Raw genomic sequence first — 21172 nt, forward strand, 5'->3', positions numbered from 1 at the left:
CAAATGTAGTAAATACTGGTAAAGGAATTAGTAATAACTTTAATAACATAGCAAGAAAAGGTATGTGATCACGAAAGTTAACATGGAGGGCGGGGGCACTGGGTGTTGGGTGGTGGCAGCCATGGTCGAGGCAGCTCCAGGACAAGCCGCAGCAGTGCCAGGAGATGCGCCAGCTCCCAAAGGCAGGGCTGAGGACACAGCTTCTTAGCAGAGCTGCTCAGACGCACTACTGGAAGCTCAGCAGATGTGGGCGCCCCAGCCAGCAGCAGAGAGGAGTGCAGGGGAGCCACAGAGACGCCCCTTCTGATGCCCCCAAGGAACAAGCCGACCCCTTCCAGGCTCCAGGAACGCCACAAAGCAATATGAAACCTGTTCATAAGAGGAGTCAGGGTGCTCGTTTCAGCAGCACACATATAATGAGAGGAGTCAGGAATGCGTTTCAGATGCTCAACTAACCACACACCCTCCAATGATGCCTCTGAAAGGTCCCAAGCGCTGCGGCCAGGCAGAGTCAGGCAGGAGCCAGAGTCAGCCTGGGAGTGACGGAACTGAGGCCATCGCTGGTCTGACGGTGCACCAGGACAGTACGCTGTATGCGGTGCCTGTGCTACCTGCTACCCTCTCCCCACCTGGCCTTCCATCTGTGGTGAACATGAGCTCCTTCCCCCACTCCTCAAGAGTAATATTTACATATCTCTTTTAGAATCTTGTACAAATGAGTTTATATCCACATGGGAATTGCCTAAAGAGAAGTGAATGTGGGGGGAAATGATATTCATTATACTTTCATAGGATCTGACACCCTTCATCATATTTACTACTTCATCAGGATTAGAAACATTCGGGGACACCTGGGTGGCTCAGTGGGTTAAAGCCTCTGCCTTCAGCTCAGGTCATGATCCCAGGGTCTTAGGATCGAGCCCTACATCGGGCTCTCTGCTTGGTGGGGAGCCTGCTTCCCCCTCTCTCTGTCTCTGCCTGCCTCTCTGCCTACTTGTGATCTCTGTCAAATAAATAAAATCTTTAAAAAAAAAAATTAGAAACGGGGCGCCTAGGTGGCTCAGTGGTTAAGCCACTGCCTTCGGCTCAGGTCATGATCTCAGGGTCCTGGGATCGAGCCCCGCATCAGGCTCTCTGCTTAGCAGGGAGCCTGCTTCCTCCTCTCTCTCTGTCAAATAAATAAATAAAATCTTTAAAAAAAAAAAAAAAAAGATTAGAAACATTCAGTACAGATCTTTCCCATCAGCTTGACACAACCATGAGCACAAGAAAGTGAGGGTATAATAATAAATATTACTACAAGTTTTACACTGTTTTCTAGAATATCTGAACAGCACTGACCAAGAGTGCTTTCTGTGCTGATGGAAATGTCCTTGACCCACACTGCGCAATACAGTAACTACCGGGTATATGCGGCTACTGAGCACTGGAAACACACCTTGTAGGACCGCATAACTGAATTCTTCATTTAACTGTAATTAGTTTAAGTCTAAATAGCCACATTTGGCTAACAGTTACCATACTGGAAAGTGGAATCCTAGAGAACCAAAGTGAAAGGAAGAACCAGGAAAAAGGAAGACACTGAGACAGGGAAGGCTTTCTCCACAATTTTAACTACCAGGTCATTAGAAATGTATCTGCTAGGGGCACCTGGGTGGCTCAGTGGGTTGAGCCTCTCTGCCTTTGGCTTGGGTCATGATCTCAGGGTCCAGAGACTGATCGGGTTCTCTGCTTGGTGGGGAGCCTGCTTCTCCCTCTCTCTCTGCCTGCCTCTTTACTTGTGATCTCTGTCAAATAAATAAAATCTTTTAATAAATAAAATCTTTAAAAAATTATATACGTGTGTGTGTGTGTGTGTGTGTGTATACATGTATATATCTGCTAGTCTTGATTCTACCACTAATTGGGCATTTCAACATGAAACAGTAAGTTAACTTTCCTGGGCTTCAGTCTCCAATTTTATGAAGGTTAAGGTACTGAAATTTAAACTCTAAAGGCCCCTTCCAATTGAAAAATCTGAATCTGTGAGTTAACCATACAAATGTTCACTCTTCTTTTGTCCACACCATACACCCAAATTCTTGCAATGACACTAACATTTTACATCACAGTATTCAAAAGCATTTCGCAAATAAAGGTTATTACCATCTGATTGCCTCTCCATGGTGTGAAGTATTGACTGCATGAAATCATTCTGTTTGTCTGAGCCTAGCAACAGTGAGTCCATGGCCTGCTCCTCCAGAATGGTCAGCAACATACAAATACCTGTAAGATCATTAGCAGTTTTCTTGATTTGATTAAAAAAAACACAGCGCTCATGCCTTCTCTGGCTTAGGTGGCAAAAGAGTAACAAGGTGGTAAAATGAAGCAAACCAGTATCCAGTTCCTCAAACACTTAAGTCTGAGATAGTCATACCCAACTGCTCCCAAGGAAGAGGACTTTAGACGGACTTGAAAGTAAAAGGAGGAAATGGTACAAACTTGGTTAGAAAACAATTTCTAAGATGACTATCACATAATTATTTCCTCAAATCTAAGGTGCCTTCAATTTTAAGATCCCCATATCCTGAGTACTCATCCTACCAAATATGACGTATGATTGTAGACTCTGAGTAAGTAAGTAGGGTAGAACTATTCTGGGTCAGTGTAAAACTGAAAACCAAAGCTATTATCCCTTTCAACCAGGAAATATTTTACAGATGGGAAAATCTCTTTAAAATATAACAAACCCCATTAAAATCAACTGCTATACTAATGTTTTGTTATACGCAGTACTGCTTTAAATAAGAGATTTGCCATACTTGAACATCGACCTCTTACAAAGATGGTTTCTAGGATACATAGTGTTTAAGAACAGGGTTTATAATGACTCCGTTAATTTTAACAACAGAACAAAAATTGGGAACCATGAAATCCTTGATCAGAGCACAAGAAATCACTTCCTTTGCAGGATACTCATTAAGAATTATAGAAAAACAGCATTGTATTTGTGTAAAGCAATACTTACCTAACCAATAGTTTTTGTAGTTGCTGGTATCATACATGTGTGAGGGCAGAAGAATCAGTTTACCCTTCTCGAGGATAGAAGAAGTATAAATGTCTGGACTTTCCAAAAGCCCCAACTCGATGACTTTAAAAAGACAAGTCAAAACCTCCTGCAAGTCATAATAATCATCTCTGTCCACTTTTCCCAAATTTCTTGCGGTCAGGATAGCCCAACGCCGAACCTAAGGGCATAACATGTTCACTACTTCATTCAACAGATAATTGTCTACGTGCAGCAAGAACCTAGTTAAGAAAATAGGATTCTCTATAGATTTGTAAAGACCTGAGATATTAATACATGCAATGCTTGGACCTTATTTTATCCTGATTTGAACAAACTAACCCTACAAAAGCATTTCTGAGATAATCATTTCGATTAATTTAAACAACGATCAGAAATATATATAAGGGTGCCTGGGTGGCTCAGTCAGTTTTAAGAGCTCAAGCCCTGTATCGGGCTCCCTGCAGGGCGCCCACTTCTCCATCGCCTTCTGCAGCTCCCCCTGCTTGTGCTCTCTCTCTCAAATAAGAAATAAAAATTTTTCATAAAAAAAATATACATATATATATTAAGAAATTATTTTAGGTGTGGTGATTTTTTAAAAAGTCCTTGTCTTTAGAGAGATACTGAAGTATTTTATGGATGAAATCCATTTCTGTGACCTCCAGTATGTAAGCAACAGAAATTATCAAGTGAAGAAACGGGACAACACTGTGACTAGCTGATCAAAACTGCCACAACCACGAAGGGCAAATGCTATGGCTTGCATCTATCTGTACAGGAAGACATCACGCCACTTCTATGGAGCACCCCAGCTGGGAATACACAGCCTGACTAGAACAAGCAAAAAAGCAGACAGACCCAAAATGAAGAGCATTCTATTTTTTTAAAAGGGGCAGAGGCAGGGATGACGGCACACTTCAGAAATGTCATGAAAGACAAAGGCTGGGGGAACAGCAATCCAGATGAAGGGAGATTCAAGGAGCATAACTACGTGTTAGAGCTGAGGCTGGCCCTGATACTGGGGCACGGCGCAGACACGCGAAGGACAACACTGGGATGCATGGGACGGGAAGACGGACACGACCAGGTCAGGGGAAGATTCACAGAAGCCTGTTAACAATGTCCTTACAGAAAGAGAAGAGCCTCTTAGGAAACACGCATGTCGATTTAACGGTGAAGCACAGAGGGATGCAACCAACTTTCAAATGGTTCAGGAAAAAAGGCCGTGTCACTTGAAAGCAAATGACAGAGCAAACGGAGACACTTAACAATTCATGAATATGGCTTAAGGTGATACAGGTATCTCCTACTATTTTTATTCTTGAGATTTTTCTGAAAGTGGGACTTTCCAAACAGTTAAAAAACCAAACCAAACCTAGAAACTCTGTGCGTACCTATACACCCTGGTCACCACACACTAGTCAGACGACTGGGGACAAGTCTGACTCTGTGTACTCATCTAAGAAACGTGGGCTGTAAGGTTTTAACGAGTTAACATCTGGAAACCATGCAACACTGCACCCAAAACACAGCAGACCAGAACATTTATGGTCACAAATAGCCTTCATCCAAGAAAGCAGTGTGTCATGTAACACTAGGGACTGTCCAAATGAAGCGAAAAGGCACAAGCCGACTTTGCACAGAGACTGTAGGCGATAAGGACCCCAGCTGTATGAAAGGTCTTGTTTCGCCTTCTCTCTTGCACACCTTTCTAGACAGACAGCTACCACTCTTCAGCACGAGGAAGATACCATCCCACTGTTCTGGTTTTATTCCTGTCACCAAGCAGCTAACTGCAGCTCTCCTGCAGGGAGTCTTTTCTCCGGCTCCTTTAAAACTGTTGTCTGGGGCATCTGGGTGGCTCAGTGGGTTAAAGCCTCTGCCTTTGGCTCAGGTCATGATCCCGGGAACCTGGGATCAAGCCCCGCATTGGGCTTTCCGCTCAGCAGGGAGCCTGCTTCCCTTCCTCTCTCTCTGCCTGCGTCTCTGCCTGCTTGTGATCTCTGTCTGTCAAATGAATAAATAAAATCTTTTAAAAAATAAATAAAAATAAAACCTCTGTCTGTCATGTCCTGTGATATTATTATAGTGTGCGTTGTGGCTTTTTCTTTCATTTTCCACCTCAGAATCTGGAGAATGCTTCTGTGTTTTTCCTGGACTCTAAGAAGCAACGCACCACTATCCTCTCTTCATTCTGATTCTTTTCCTTCGCCAATACAGGGCAAACGGAGATTACATCTTCCCACTATTCCTGCCTCCAGCTTTCCCTCTCCATCTCTCTGTCTGTCTGCTTTCTAAGCAGCCTGTCTTCTAAATTCATTAACTTTCCAGCCACACCTAACTAGCCATTCAAACCATCTAAAATGTTTAATTTTATGTGTTTCATTTCTACATATTTTAATTCAATCTTTAAAAACTATTCCCGGTCTTTGGACCGTGAGTTTTCAAGTCTCTTTTATTGAAGCACTTTATATTGTGTGTCTGATCATTCTAGTAAAGAGTTCTTTGGGTCCCCTTTCTTGTTTTTATTTCTACTCATACTTCGTTTTGCTGTTTTAAAATTTTGCCATCTTCAGTTGGGATGTGTCTGTAGGAATCTGGCCAAGGACTCAGTTGATGATGTGTCCCTCTGGAAAGATCTGTAATGGTTTCTGCAAGTGTTGAGCAAGCAGGCAAACAGGAACTTCTCTTATGAAAAGAGGGCTTTGGTTACAATTTTCAGGGAAACCTTTTTTCCTCACCCAGATTTCAGAAACAGACACATTTCTGTCACCTGTGAATTATTTTCTACTACCTTTTTGACTGAGAGATGGCCCATCAAAAGTCTGTTTTATGGTAGAGCCTCTAACTCCCTATCTCAATGCTTTAATACACATCTGTTAAACCCAAATTTCATCTAAATTTGAACATTCCTTTGAACACCTTTTTTGGATGAGGATTAGGGAGTAAGACCTCAGAATTAAGACTATAACCTTTTATTCACAACATACTTTCATCTTTGGTCCATGCATAACCCATTTTTAATTTTTATTATTAATGCAACATGTATCCATAAACTCCTCATCCAACACAGAAACTAAGGTCCCTTCACTCTAACACACATAGAACTATATGGGGCCCTCCGTGCCCCCTCTTCTTCCTGCCCCTTCCAACCTGAGGTCACCATCATCTCCAATACCACGTTCTTCATCCCCTTGCTTATTTTTTAATACAGTTATGGTACCTACCTGTAAACATCGGTTTTGTTTTCAACTTTTTAAAAAGGGTTTCTTCCAGGACACCTGGGTGGCTCAGTGGGTTAAGCCTCTGCCTTCGGTTCGGGTCATGGTCCAGGGTCCTGGGATCTGGCCCCGCATCTGGCTCTCTGCTCAGCGGGGAAGCTGCTTCTCCGACCTCCCCACCCCGCCACCTGCCTCTCTGCCTACTTGTGATCTCTGTCAAATAAACAAGTAAAATCTTTTTAAATAAATAAATAAATAAATAAATAGGGTTTCCTCCTATACATCATCTTTGGAAACTTTATTCCACTTGCAAGGTTCTATTACCAGAATTCATCCATTTTGTTTCGAGTCGACTGTCTGAACTGCTGCGTGATATTCCTATGTGAAGACCCTTCACAATTTATGCACCGAAGGTTGCTTGCAGGTTTTGGTGAACTCTGAGGAGTGTGCTATGGAATTTCTTCTGCGTGCCGCCTGTTACAAATGTTCAAGAGTCTATCTCTCACATACACACGCAGGTAGGAAACTGCCAGATCACAGGACAAAGGAATGTGCAAATGCAGATGAAGCCGAACTCGTCTCCCAGGTGTTGCCCCAGTTTGCACGTCCACCAGCAACAAAGTCCTGCAGATCCACGTTCTAACACCTGCGGCCCCAAAGTAGCGCACGCTGCGGAACGCTCACTGTGGTCTTACTACTTCCTTGTCGTTGATGTCAAACTGTCCTTCATATGTCTATGAGCCACAGAAATTCCTCTTCTGGGAAATGCCTGTTCAGGTCTTCTACCATTTTTCTTCTGGGGTTTTGTTAGTGTTGCTTATAGTTTCTCCCAACTTGTAACTTGTCTTTTCACGTCAAGATGTCTTTTGATAAACAAAAGTTCATTTTGATATAGTCACATTTATCAGCCTTTCTTTGTAACCAAAGCCCAATGCTTTCTTTTCATGAAAGCTTTCCTTTCCAAAATAAAAAAAGGCAAGCTTTCCTTTCCTTAAAATCTCAGTTATACCTTTATTTTCTGCCAACAGTTTGGCCATTTTATTTTTGACATTTAATCTAGAGTTTTTAAATACCTGATGTTTTAAGGATAGGACTTAAAAATATGATTTTCTCCATAGAGATACCTTTGTATCATTTCCATTTCAGTCCTCCTTTGCCCCATTGATCTGACACAGCATCTCTATCAAATACTGAAGATTTAAATATGAATGACTCTATCTGAGTCTCTATTCTATTCCACCAGCCAAAATGTCTGTCTGCACATCAATATCACATTGTCTTAACTATCAGAGCTTCGTAGTAGGCCTCCCTCATTCTCAGAAATGTCCTGCCAACTTTGGATTCTTCCTCTTCCATATATGTATTTTAGAAACATCTTAACATGTTACATTAAAAACCCTGCTAGAATTTATTTAAAAACACTGTGAATCTATAAATCAATCTGGAGCAAACAGATATAAGTTTTCTTATTTATGAACACAGGGTCTTTCTTTACTTAAGTTCATTCATGTGTTAATTCAATTTTTTAAAAGAGATTTATTTATCTGACAGAGATCACAAGTAGGCAGAGAGGCAGGCACAGAGAAAGGGGGAAGCAGGCTCCCCGCTGAGCAGAGAGCCCAATGCGTGGCTAGATCCCAGGACCCTGGGATCATGACCTGAGCTGAAGGCAGAGGCTTAACCCACTGAGCCACCCAGGCACCCTCTTTCATGTGTTAATTAAGTTTTATGATTTTCCTGTAGAAGTTTCATATCTTTGTTAGATTTATGCCTGCGTACTTAATATTTTCTGATTCTGTAATAAATGGAAACTTAACTTTATTAATTTTTGGCTGACTCTGTACAGAAAATACCACCAACTTCTATAAATACTTCAATCACCTTGTTAAGACACTTATTTCTTAAAACTAGCAGATTCTTTGGGGCTTCCTATGTAAATAATCTTACTGTTGCAAATTATGTCATTTTACTTCTCCCTTTCAAATTTTAATGCCTCTAGTTTCTTTTCCTAATTTTTACTGCACTGACCAGAACCCCCAACTTGACACTCTATAAAAAGTGGTGATAGTGAGCACCTTTGTCTATTTCTGATTTTAAAGGGACTGCTTCACTAAAAGTTAGTCAATTTGGATAATGTTTCCTTCAGGTTTTTTTTACAGATACAACTCATCAGCTCATAGAGTTCCCTTCCATTCCTAATTTGCTAAGCATTTTAAATGTGAATGGTTGCTGAACTTTATCAAATAGTCTTCCTGCATCCAGTCAACCATGAGAGTTTTTAACTTGTCAGTAAGGTGAAATTCTATGTATAGATTTTCTAAAATTTTAAGATATTTGCATATTAATGATCATAATTTACCCTTAATGTGTTAGGTGTCTTATTTTTGTTATTATGTCTTATTATTTATGTTTTTATGTTATTATCTTGTTATTTATATGATTGTTATTTATATGTTATTACTGGCTTTATAAATTTAAGAGTATTTCTTTTCTGGAAGGACATCATAAAATCAGGATAATCTATTCTGAATAATCGGCTCACTAAGTTTGAGGCTTTCTGCTTTTCCATAACTATTTCAAGTTATAAGTTTCCCTGAAAGCACTTCCTTTTACTACATCCTATAATTTTTTTATGTGGCATCGTCATTATGATTCAATTCTGGGAATTAAGTCTTGACGACTTCTTTAGCATGTGTTAATTTCAAAACATGAAAACTCATTTATCTTTTCATTAACTTCTGTCTAAAGTATATTATGATCACAAATCATGGTAGTCCTTGAAATGTGCTGAAACATTTATCATTGCTCACTTTTGTCATGTTCAACGTATACTTGAAAAAATGGGTTAGATGCCCAGTTCACTTATATACTCATTAGGTTACGTTTGTAAACTACCTTGTACACATATTCCCTTACTCACTGAGGTCTTTACTGGCCTACTGATTCAATACTGAAGATGAGGACATGAAAATCTTTTACAATGATGAGTCTACTATCCCTTCTTGTAGTTCTACAAATAAATGCATCACTTATTTGAGCCTACTTTAACCAGCATATTGTTTAAAAATCATCTATGATCTTGAACTGAATTATTTTATTACATAATAACCTTATCCATCCTTATCCAAATGTCTATTTGATATTATAATAGCTTCACCACTTTGTTTAGGTCAGTATTTGCCAATTAGTTCTTTTTCCAACTCCTACATCACCCTTCTTGCACCCTTTTTTTTTTTTAAAGACTTTATTTATTTATTTGACAGACAGAGATTACAAGTAGGCAGAGAGGCAGGCAGAGAGAGCGGAGGAAGCAGGCTCCCCACTGAGCAGAGAGCCCGATGTGGGGCTCGATCCCAGGACCCTGGGATCATGACCTGAGTGGAAGGCAGAGGCTTTAACCCACTGAGCCACCCAGGCATCCCTTGCACCATATGTTGTTAGTGTTTGTCTTAGGAGCTACGTGGACTTTGTTATCCAATCTTTGTCTTTTAACTGACAAATTCAGCCCACTTATATTAAATACTGGTATTTTTAAACCTGTTTGTATGTATGAACTTTTTCTATTTCTTTTAAGGCATTTTCTATATAAATTCATTATTTAAGATAATTCAGTACCTAGCTCTGCCCTTAACCAGATGAGAACCCGGCACGCGCGCTCTCACCTCTTGTGTCCTTGCCTGCCAACCTCATCACACTGATACCACCTAGTCCAAGGTTTCACTTTCCTTGAACTTAGTTTTTCTTTAAATAACGAACTTTATCACAGTATTCAAACAACTTCATATATTCCTGACAACATCTTCTGAATTCTTCTTTGTTAAGGATTTCATTCAACGGTCTCACACCAGCAGCTCAAGACTCTCAACCACTGGTCACTTAAGGGACATTGCAGACTCGGTCACAAAGCCTGTGCGGGCTTCGCTTGGGTCCTGGGGGCTTGGCTGGACCTGCTTCCTCTACTGCTGTGCAGGTGTAAAAAAGACCAGGCCCGGAGGGCACCTTACTATACTTTCTGTCCATTTTCTTTCACAGGCAGGGAAGTCTCACCTTTATGTTGAACATAGGCCTTGATGCTGGTCCTCTGCCTTGCCTGGAGTACACTTGGAATTCCTGTTATCCTGACAAACCAACTCCAGCTACCTAAAGCCACCCAGGCCTACAGGTTTCCACCATCTATCGCTCAGTGTTTCTGCTCCATTGCTGCTCCACAGAAACATTTACCTTTTGAGGGGGGTGATTATACATTTTTAACAGTTTAGTATTTTAAACAAAATATATAGCCAAACCCTCTATTACAGCTATTGTAAGTGCAAAATACATGTCCTTTCATTGCCCACCATTTATACTCACCATTTCATTGGGATGGACCAAAAACAAATAGATGCCCGGATGTTTGTCAAAAACCTGAAAGGAGCAATTAGCTTGTTCCATCCGACAAAGTGCTTCAACACATAATTCATCTAAACAGAAGAAGCAACACGTAAATATAAAGTAAATATAAATAGATCTTAGCTTATCAAGAGTTCCTAAATCTGGCTCTTTTGCTTGTTCTCTGAGTAAATAAAATTGTTCCTTTTTTTTTTTTAAATGAGGCATTAAAAATGCTGATCACGTAACAGTATTTACCTATCTAAAAGCCTAACCCAGTGTGACTGATCATCATGTGTTCCTATAAACTACCCTGACTTTACTGATATACACTTCTTTTCTTACACTTGGCGTAATTATATCCACAGGGTATCTTCTTAGAAGTATGGATATAAGTCCAGTTCCATTAGGATTCTACATTTTGATCCACATGGACTTTGTTTAGCACTAGTGATAAAGTGGGCTTTCCCCCCAAATGACTATGTTGTCCTACTCTGATTTATTGAATAGTCCACTTTCTTCACTAGTTTGAAAAGCTACCATCATCAAACAAGCTTCCCAAACATGGTTGGTTCATTTCCAGACTCGATGCTGTTCCCCAAGTCGAGCCATGCTTGCACTGTTCTGACTCCTGCTGCTTTACGGAAATCTCTACAGTACCCTTTCAGAAGTGTCCTCAATAGACTGCTACTAATCTACCCCACCTAATGAATCAACTCTACTTTCTCAAACTTCAAAGAATATTGTTAGTGATGGAGACTAGCTTTGGGAAACAGTGATGATAATAGGAAAAGCATGAAGGAAGCACTTGGGTATTGATGGCTTGTTTCTCTAGCTGGGTGCTGGCTACACAGGTGTGTTTGCTGAAAAATCAACATTTATGTACTTTTCTTGAACAGAGTATCCATTAATAAATGCTCAAAAACAGACTTGTTAGAATTTTAAAACCTCATTATTTAGAACTTATTTAGAAGGAATTGATGTATGTAAACAAATCTTTAGATCTACTTTTCAGTGTGCTGAAAATAGAGCATAAGGAAGTTAAACGACATCACAAGGAAACAATCTAAAAAATCCAGAAAGTGCATTATACATACATTACAGGGTAACTATATGGTCTCAATAAGTCAAGGTTATGACAATAAATAAATAAATTTGTGTACGTGTACAGGTCGACTGTTTTGCATTCAAAGAGATGTACAAAATATGAACCAAGGCAATATTTGGTCCCTGAATGGATTCTTATTTAAACAAACCAGCCAAAAACCTCATTTTGCAACTACCGGGAAAATTTGAATATGGACTAGATACTAGGTAGCTTAAAGTTATTGTTTTTTTGGTGTGTGTGTGTGGGGGGGGAAGGTATGGCTTTTTGTTAGATCACAAAAATGTCTTCATTTTTATGAGATTCATATTAAGAAATGCAAATATAAATGACCCAAATCTAGGCAGCCATAATATGGCACACCGTAGTAATTAGTGAAAATTACTACAGACCAGTAGTTCTCAACCACGGATAGTTTTGCCCTCAACGCTCAAGGATCATCTGGCAGTATGTGGCACCAGTCCGGTTGTCATCACAACAGCGGCAGCGGGAAGAGCATGGTGCTACCGGCATCTAATGGATGGAGGCCAGGGATGCTGCTAAACATCCTACAATGGGCAGCGCAGCCCCACAATGATGAAGCACCCAGTCCAAAATGTCACTATGCCAACACTGAGAAACTCTGCTATAGACAAATTTTAAGAATGAAAATTAACTTAAGGACAGATGAGTAAATGTATGATAAAGCAAATACAGCAAGACTTTAACAACTGTAGAAACTGCATGATGTACATATGTGTTCACCATATCATTCGCTTTTCTGTATGTTTGGAAACTTGCATACTAAACTGTTAGGGAAAAGTATGAAGTATCCTAATTATGTGTTTAACAGATTTTCAATACCGATAGAACTAAGTCTTTACAATTCTTAAAAAAGACTGATAAAACTTGTAGAACACTTATGATACTCACTAACACGCTCATGTAAAAGCAGATAAGGATATTTCAGTATTTCAAGAAGAGGAACTCGAAGCTTATTTTCAAAGTCTTGGCCAGTAAAGTCAAACAGCTGTGCCTCTCCATTGTTGTCTACTATATACAATTCATCATCATCTCCAATTTCTGCCTTCATGGATTTTTCAAAGTGATTTATGAGACGTAACGTTTCTAATTCCCATAAAACCTACAGAAAAAGGAAAATGGGTAGTGTGCTTTATACCTTATTATCAACAGAATACTGGATGTCATGATGTTTTTAGAAAGCTTTCTAAGTATAAAAATACAGAAGTTGGGGCGCCTGGGTGGCTCAGTGGGTTAAAGCCTCTGCCTTTGGCTCAGGTCATGATCCCAGGGTCCTGGGAACGAGCCCCACATCGGGCTCTCTGCTCAGCAAGGAGCCTGCTTCTTCCTCTCTCTCTGTCTCTGTCTGCCTGCCTACTTGTGATCTCTGTCAAATAAATAAATAAAAATAAAATCTTTTTAAAAATATATGAGAATTAAAAAAAAAAATACAAAAGTTTTATGGATGCCTGGGTGGCTCAGTGGGTTGAGCCTCTGCCTTCAGCTCAGGTCATGCTCTCAGGGTCCTGAGATCAGGCCCCACATCGGGCTCTCTGCTCAGCAGGGAGCCTGCTTGCTTCCCCCCCTCTCTCTGCCTGCCTCTCTGCCTACTTGTGATCTCTCTCTCTGTCAAATAAATAAAATCTTTAAATAAAAAAATACAGAAGTTTAAATAGTAAATACCACATTAGATTTGAAGAAAACAGTCATTAAACAAGGCCACTTTTAAGATATGAGTACATACAACTTGAGATGTGTAAACACTGAGTTTTGCTAAAAATATTTCAACATCCTTTATCAAAAGGGAATGATATGGAGCCTGGATGGCTCAGCTGGTTAAGCCTCCAGCTCTTGATCTCAGGGTTGTGAGTTTAAGCCCTAATCTGGGTTCCACACCCACTCCCCCAAAGAGGTAGGGGGATGAGAAGTTGAAGCGTCTCTTGTCAAAGGCAAGATCAGGCCTTCTCTGTCTGCACTTCCACGGCCCAGCCACAGATACCCACCTTAAAACATTAGCTTTAGCGTAAAGACACATTAGGTTCATAACTAGGAAACTCTGTAAATGCAAAGGTTTCCTCAACAGATTCGTAAGTAATCAGCCTCTCCTCCTTTCTATACATCCATACCTGACTCTACAGTCTGGTTGTGTTTTTCATGTAATAAACCAAATAATCAAAGCCACATGTTTTAAATTATATGTTTTACTTTGTTTACTATGACCAGCAAACACACCCTTAGAAGTTTATACCATTTACCCATTAAAAAATGAAAAAAGAAAAAGGAATCAACCAATAAAATAACCCAAGACATTCAGATACATGAGAGTAAAACTACCGAATATACAGACTTAAAAACATAAACTGAAAAAAACCCATACGTCATTTCTTAAGGTTGTTTTATATCACAATGACTAAAAGTGAAGGATCATAAAATTCTGCTTTAGGTTTCCATTCAATTCCATCCATCAATCCTGGTTCCTGAATGTTTCCAAAAGAGTTGAGGTTTCTCCTCTTCGTTGTTACCAAGCTCTGAAAAGTATTGTCCATCGGATGTAAATTACCTCATGCAGGAATGGTAAATCGTCCCTTGCTCTGTGGTATTCGGCCACACACTCTAAGCAATAGCAGAGGTCTTCGTCAGCTGTTTGAAACTCGCCGGAGTGGGTCCTGGACGCGTAGCGCTTCAGGAAGCCAACGGTGGAAGTGCCACCGGGCGTGCACCAACAACATGTGCTCATTCTGCACCTGCATCCAGAAAAGACAACCTCTAAACACTAAAGAAAAGTAACAACACTTCAGGCCTCTTCTGTGGGACTCTCCTCTCCAATTTAAAATGTGCCTCCACCACATCGAGAAAGTCCTGCTGGCCAGCTTATCAATTACTGCCTAACCTCAAATCTAAACCCACTCTGAAAAACTTTATCTTTGACACATAAAAAATATGATGAAATGAAAACACTCTGTTACTAAAAAACATCATGCAATACACAACTGTACATAAAGCAAGTTCAAAACTGTGTGGTACGGATAGAAAATTACAGAGACAAAAACTTGTCAATGCCTTCAACGTATAGATTTTGGAGTTTTCTAGTGATGTGCTGGAGCCAAGTCAAAAGTTCGGGGAACCTTTACATTCTTAGAAGACATTTTTCCAGAAATTCATGGTAATATAAATATCCATTAAGTATTAATCGATTCCAATAACAAAAACACAAGAGAACTTTCCCTGATTTAGAAAGTACAGATACAAGAATCTGCACACATTGTGTATGAACTGCTGCCCATAACCCACTGCAAACTGTATTAACTACAAATGTCAACCTATTGCTACTAAGTTTGATATTTAATGATTTTTTGACTATCTGCAACTTTTGGTTTGTATAATACCATCACAGCCTCCACCATCCAAACTCATGTGAAAGGGTTAAGCTAAACTAATTTTCCAAACCCTACCAGTCTCAAAAAGAGCAAAGTAACAGGACGGTACCAGGAACAGGAGGAAATCCCAAGAACCAAACCCATCAAAGGTTTTCATAAAGATACACAAATGAGGAAGGTTTATCAAAACTACAGACAGCATGGAAATGCGTGGATTAGCAAATAGTTCAATGGAGGCCAAAATCCAAAGAGATCTCCAACTCCAATTAAATGTAATAAAAATAAGATACTATGTTTTTATCCCTAACTAAATGCATATAAAAGTAAATACGAAGCTTGCCATCAGTAAACAGTGTGTCATGGCTAAACATGGCTAAAAATACAAGGGGAGCCCCCAAATACCATCAAGAACTCAAAATCCAAGTTTGTGGGCATGTCAAAGAAATAATTGCAGCCAACCTGAAAGAGCTCTGGATGGCCAAAGCTGAAACAATTTGATCAACAAAATGAACAATGTAACTGTGGATTATAACCCACAGCACAGATGCACCTGAGTCTACAGGGATAGCAATAAATGACTGCATGAACTAACAAAGGCGGGAGACCAACCTTTCTTACAGAAGAATTCCAAATAATACCTACAGATACTCTCCATTCCAAGAGGTGGAGCTTAATCCCACCCCATCTTGAGTGTGCGCTGGACTTGCTGACTCACTGCCAAAGAAGAGAGTATGGAAAGGGAGATACTGTGACATGACAGTGGAGACAGCTGGCAAACACACACTTAATCAAGTAATCGAGGCTCACCTCACTGTAGCTGATAACCCCTCACCTAATGTACTGAGGAAGGAACTTCAATTGTAGGACTCTTCTCCAAACCACCCCGCTTCTGCGCATGAGAAAAACATGAGACAAACCCAGAGTGCCAATTGTCTACACAGCTATCAGCCAGTCTGTAAGAAGGAAGAAAACCACACCCAAGAATGAAGCAAATGTTCTTCCATATGGAAATGATTTATTGGGAACTGGGCCAGAAAAATATCCAAGCCTCATCTTCAGAAATTTGACCTTAAGGGAACTCAAGCTGGTATAGTCACTTTGGAAAACAGTGTAAAGTTTCCTCAAAAAGTTAAAAATAGGGTGCCTGGGTGGCTCAGTGGGTTAAACCGCTGCCTTCAGCTCAGGTCATGATCTCAGGGTCCTGGGATCAAGTCCCGCATCGGGCTCTCTGCTCAGCAGGGAGCCTGCTTCCTCCTCTCTCTCTCTCTGCCTGCCTCTCTGCCTACTTGTGATCTCTCTCTGTCAAATAAATAAAATCTTTAAAAAAAAAAAAAAAAGTTAAAAATAGAGCTACCCTATGACCCAGCAATTGTACTGCTGGGTATTTACCCCAAAGATACAGACGTAGTGAAAAGAAGGGCCATCTGCACCCCAATGTTCATAGCAGCAATGGCCACAATAACGAAACTGTGGCAAGAGCCAAGATGCCCTTCAAAGGATGAATGGATAAAGAAGATGTGGTCCATATATACAATGGAATATTACTCAGCCACCAGAAAGGATCAATACCCAACATTTGCATCAACATGGATGGAACTCAGGAGATTATGCTAAGTGAAATGAGAGAAGATTATCATATAATTTCACTTGTTTGTGGAACAGAAGAAATAGCAGGAAGGACAATCAGGAAAAGGAAGCGGGAAATGAAGGGGGGAAATCAGAGAGGCAGACAAGCCATGAGAGACTATGGACGCTGAGAATCAAACTGAGGGTTGAAGAGGGGTGGAGATGATGGGTATTAAGCCAAGTGATGGGTATTAAGGAGGGCACGAATCGCACGGAGTACTGGGTGTCATACGCACAATGAATCATGGAACACTATATCAGAAACTAATGATGTACTGTATGGTGACTAACATAATAATAAAAATTATTTTAAAAAGGAAATTTGACCTTAAATTAACTATCCAACAAATATAAAATATCATCCTATATAAGGTGAATCAAGTTGTAAACCCAACTGTAAACTATACACTAACAGCTAAGTCCATTTCATAACTGGATGCGACATCTTCCTCAAGAAAATGAAAACTGGTTATCAGGACATAAAAAAGCCCTACCTTTTTTAATGTGTAAAGCACAGATATGCATAAAGTCCATAAAAAGATATATAATGTATTGGTGGTTTAAAATTCATGGGATATTCACAGGAAAGAAATGTCTAAAACATTTATTTTCAGGGAGGGAAAAGGAACAATAAAAGGTTAAGAAACACGGCCAAGTCACTGAGTATCTAGATATGGAAACCCAGTAGCGGGATGTTTTTGAATGCATTATCATCCACTCAAGAGTGAAAAAATCTCTGCTAACAGGAAATCAGTGACATCTTGACAGAAAGTGTATTTCACCACTGAGGGTTTTTTGGCATAATGCCAATTCCTAAAATAAGCTGATTTTTTAAAATTTCTTTCCTTATTTTCTTCTCATATCGTTGATTGAAAAATTATATATAAATAAATAAGTAAAATCAAATACATGCACTTGTTTTGTGAATTTTTTTAATTTATTGAAGCACTAACTATGCTTTCTTCGTGCTTCTGTAAAGAAGTCAGGGTGACTTTCAACATTAAAGTTGAAAAGGACATATAAAAAGGGACATTTAGAAAACATACAGAAAAGGACACTAAAAAGGAGAAATCAAAACTCATTTAGAAGAAAATTTCACTAAGTCCTAAATTAGGAGCTTCCAAAAAAAAAGAGCAAAATAAATAAATAAAAATAATGTGAGTTACACAGGCCTCACCTGAAAAATAGAAAAAGTCTGCTAATTCAGCTGGAGAGTCTGACTCTTTCCTGACCTAATTCTAATTCAATTACATCCTACAGCCTGCCCATGTGTGCAGCAAACTAGGGAATACCAGGTAACATAATGGATACTGTGGTTTTGCAAAATATAAAAGTATTTTATTCAAGGAAGAATTCCTTATACCTAAAACGCCAGTAACATAAATACTATGAAATTCAAAGTCTGCAGAAGCTGTTTTCTTCCGGTGATCTCATTCAAAGTGGGGCGTGAACTTAGAAGGTCTAAGACCTGAGAAGAGAAAGTGAAACTCCTTCAAATTTCTCAAACATCATCAGCTGTGTCCAGCAGGATTTATGCAGTCAATCAAAACTTTGAGGAAAAATTAAGGATCTGAAGTACAAATAAGCTAGTATAACTTTAAAATAACACTTAACGACAACAAAAAAACCCTTTCTGTTAAGAAAATTAAGGAGTTGGGACGCCTGGGTGGCTCAGTTGGTTCAGCAGCTGCCTTCGGCTCATGTCATGATCCCAGCGTCCTGGGATCGAGTCCCACATTGGGCTCCTTGCTCCGCGGGGAGCCTGCTTCTCCCTCTGACTCTGCCTGCCTCTCTGTCTGCCTGTGCTCGCTCTCGCTCGCTCTCTCTCTGACAAATAAATAAATAAAATCTTTAAAAAAAAAAAAAAAAGAAAATTAAGGAGTCTTCCTTCACTCACTCAGAAAGCTAGCCTAGCCTACTTCCATACCCCAGAAAGCAGAGCTAAATTTTCTTGCCTGTCATGTAAGAGATGAATGCCATGGGCTCTAGAATACAGAAAACAGTGTGACAGAGCATGTCAACAACAGAAACAGTTTCTAGGATTCCTCTCAAGGCCATAAATAGATGGTTATGTCGCCAAATCTGAAATCATCACTGGCCTGATACTTACACCAAAAAAAATCTAAATGAATTATGTTTCGGGGCGCCTGGGTGGCTCAGTGGGTTAAGCCGCTGCCTTCGGCTCAGGTCATGATCTCAGGGTCCTGGGATCGAGTCCCGCATCGGGCTCTCTGCTCAGCGGGGAGCCTGCTTCCCTCTCTCTCTCTCTGCCTGCCTCTCCGTCTACTTGTGATTTCTCTCTGTCAAATAAATACATAAAATCTTTAAAAAAAAAAAAAAATATGTTTCTTTTAAGGGAAAATGGAAGATAGGTGACCATAAATCCTGTGAAGTTTTTGCACAACTCAGGTCCTCCGAAAGTCAGTTTTGTTGATTTTGTCGGATTTTAACTGCTTGGAACCCATTACTGAGTCAGAGACGGTGGTGGTGTCCAGGGACCCCTCTAACTGCAGAACAGAAATAAGAGCTGTACTCTGGGCACCACCAGAAAGAGAGCAGATTTGTCAGAAATACAGGATGCTTCACCGACTTTCCAGACTTGCCCTGAGGATACCTTTCTCAGTATTAGCTGGCCAGAAACTTCAAAGAGCAATCACTTCCCTCTACCCTTCTCAGCTAAACTTCTTGAAAAAGTAATCTAGATTCACTTCCTCGACTCCTTGGCAATCTGGCTTCTACGCACACATTTCACTGCGTTTCTTCCAATAGTCCCTAATAATCTGTCTTGGCAAATCCCAGACGTTCTGGGCTCGCCTCCCCCGAAGCATATGGAATGCCCACCCTCCATTCTTCGGCTAGGACGACATACCAACCTTTCACTTCCTCTACCTCATCTCCTTCACAATCACTTACTCTTTCCTCCCGAGTTTCCAAACGCTTGCCTCAGCAGTCCTCGCTCGACGTCCTCTTTCTGAGTGACCTAATTCAAACCACGCTTGCACTACCACCTGTAATGAAGCCACCCAGGGACCGAGGATGCAGCTGCCACTCTCGGTGTGATGATTTCCTCTAACGGAGCCACTCAATCAGTAACCTAACCGAACCTACAGTTTCTAGTCAATATCCAACCTGGCGAAGCCAACCTCTCCTGACAGCCACCACCAAAGTCAAAACAGAGTGAGACCCGCCCCTTAAGTCTGTTATTCACCCTGTGTGCGGACATTAGGATCCCTTCAGTGCTCACATCAGTTACCTGGTAATTATCCTGCAGTCTCCCTCCCTTAACCCCCATCTTCATGAATTCCGTAAAGTCCATCTCCCTTATCGTCTCTGCACTTTATTCTCAGTGACACTGCCAGTGCCTGAGTAGGATGAATAGATTTTCACCATCTGTGTGGATTACAGAAACCTAAGTATCTCTGCCGGATTTCATCCACCACCAATAGTATTTCCTCCAAAATGCGGGTGAAGGGCAAACCCAAAACTGTCCTGCATTCTTACAGTCTGGGGATAAAGCTCTAATTTCTGACCTCCCCAACAGAAGGCCTCCCTAACCTGGCTTTGGCATTTCCTGCCACTCTCCCTCCCTTGCTCCTCCGAAAACGCTTCGTGGTCTGTGGCATCCCCTGCCTCTGTACAAGCTCCTTCAACTGCCTTCAACATCCGCCTGTCATCCCTCCGCCTGGTTCTTCACCCGCAATGCACCGGAGTCACCAAAGGAACTAAGAGAGGAGATAAGTAAAATTCAGATTCCGTGCTGTAAAGGAACGTCCCCAGTGATTCTGATAAAAAGATCTGAGAGCTTCTGCCCGCCGGGCGACCCGAGTGTCACCACCGCCCTGGGCTTGTCGGGAAGGACCCATCCTCTCTGTCCGGAGGACGTCCCCGCTGTCCTCTCGGGCCTGGCACGAGCGCTCACTGGCCGGCTGACTTGGCCTCCCACGCCCTCGGGCTCCGTCCTCCCGGCCGAGTCCGTCAGGGCAGGTTTCTACTCCAGCGCTTCACACGTGCTAAGGGGCGGGAAAGTGTCCTAAACGTTTCTTTAAAAAAAATAAATACCTGGGCTAGCGGCCTACAGAGAAGTGATGCTCAGCCGCGGCTCCGAGGCGTCCTTGGGGGCGGGACAGGACCGGCGCCCACACAGACCCAGACTCCGCCCCACGAGAGCATTTCTGGAAGAAGACAGAAAACGTCCTCTCAGGCCAGGGAAGCGGAGGCGGACGGCACCGGCCTCCACCGGCTCGGGCTCGCGCTCGGACTCGGGCAGGTCCGGCGGCCGGCCGCGGGCAGCGCTTCCGACTCCGCAGGGGAGCGGCGGGCACCGCGCCCGACACCGTCCGCCGGTCCGGACAGCAGGCCAGCGAGCCCTCGGGCCGCCAGTCTCTTCCTCACCGGGGCTTCTCCCCCCTGCCAGCCCCGCGCCCGG

General features: G+C 41.4%; 1 protein-coding gene across 1 annotated transcript in view; it reads right to left on the reverse strand.

Moving 5' to 3' along the window:
- The window catches only part of SETX (senataxin), an 84797-nt gene extending 63888 nt beyond the window's left edge, over nt 1-20909 (reverse strand). The window contains 7 exon segments of the mRNA XM_013058609.2: nt 2146-2265; nt 3008-3227; nt 10621-10730; nt 12656-12866; nt 14304-14487; nt 20302-20468; nt 20806-20909. Coding sequence (XP_012914063.1) covers nt 2146-2265; nt 3008-3227; nt 10621-10730; nt 12656-12866; nt 14304-14487; nt 20302-20369 — 913 coding nt within the window. The 5' untranslated portion in view covers nt 20370-20468; nt 20806-20909.
- Between the last annotated feature and the right edge of the window lie 263 nt (nt 20910-21172).

This window comes from Mustela putorius, unplaced genomic scaffold, assembly GCF_011764305.1.
Source record: "Mustela putorius furo isolate JIRA1106 unplaced genomic scaffold, ASM1176430v1.1 tig00000596_pilon_pilon_pilon, whole genome shotgun sequence".
Taxonomy (NCBI): Eukaryota; Metazoa; Chordata; class Mammalia; order Carnivora; family Mustelidae; genus Mustela; species Mustela putorius.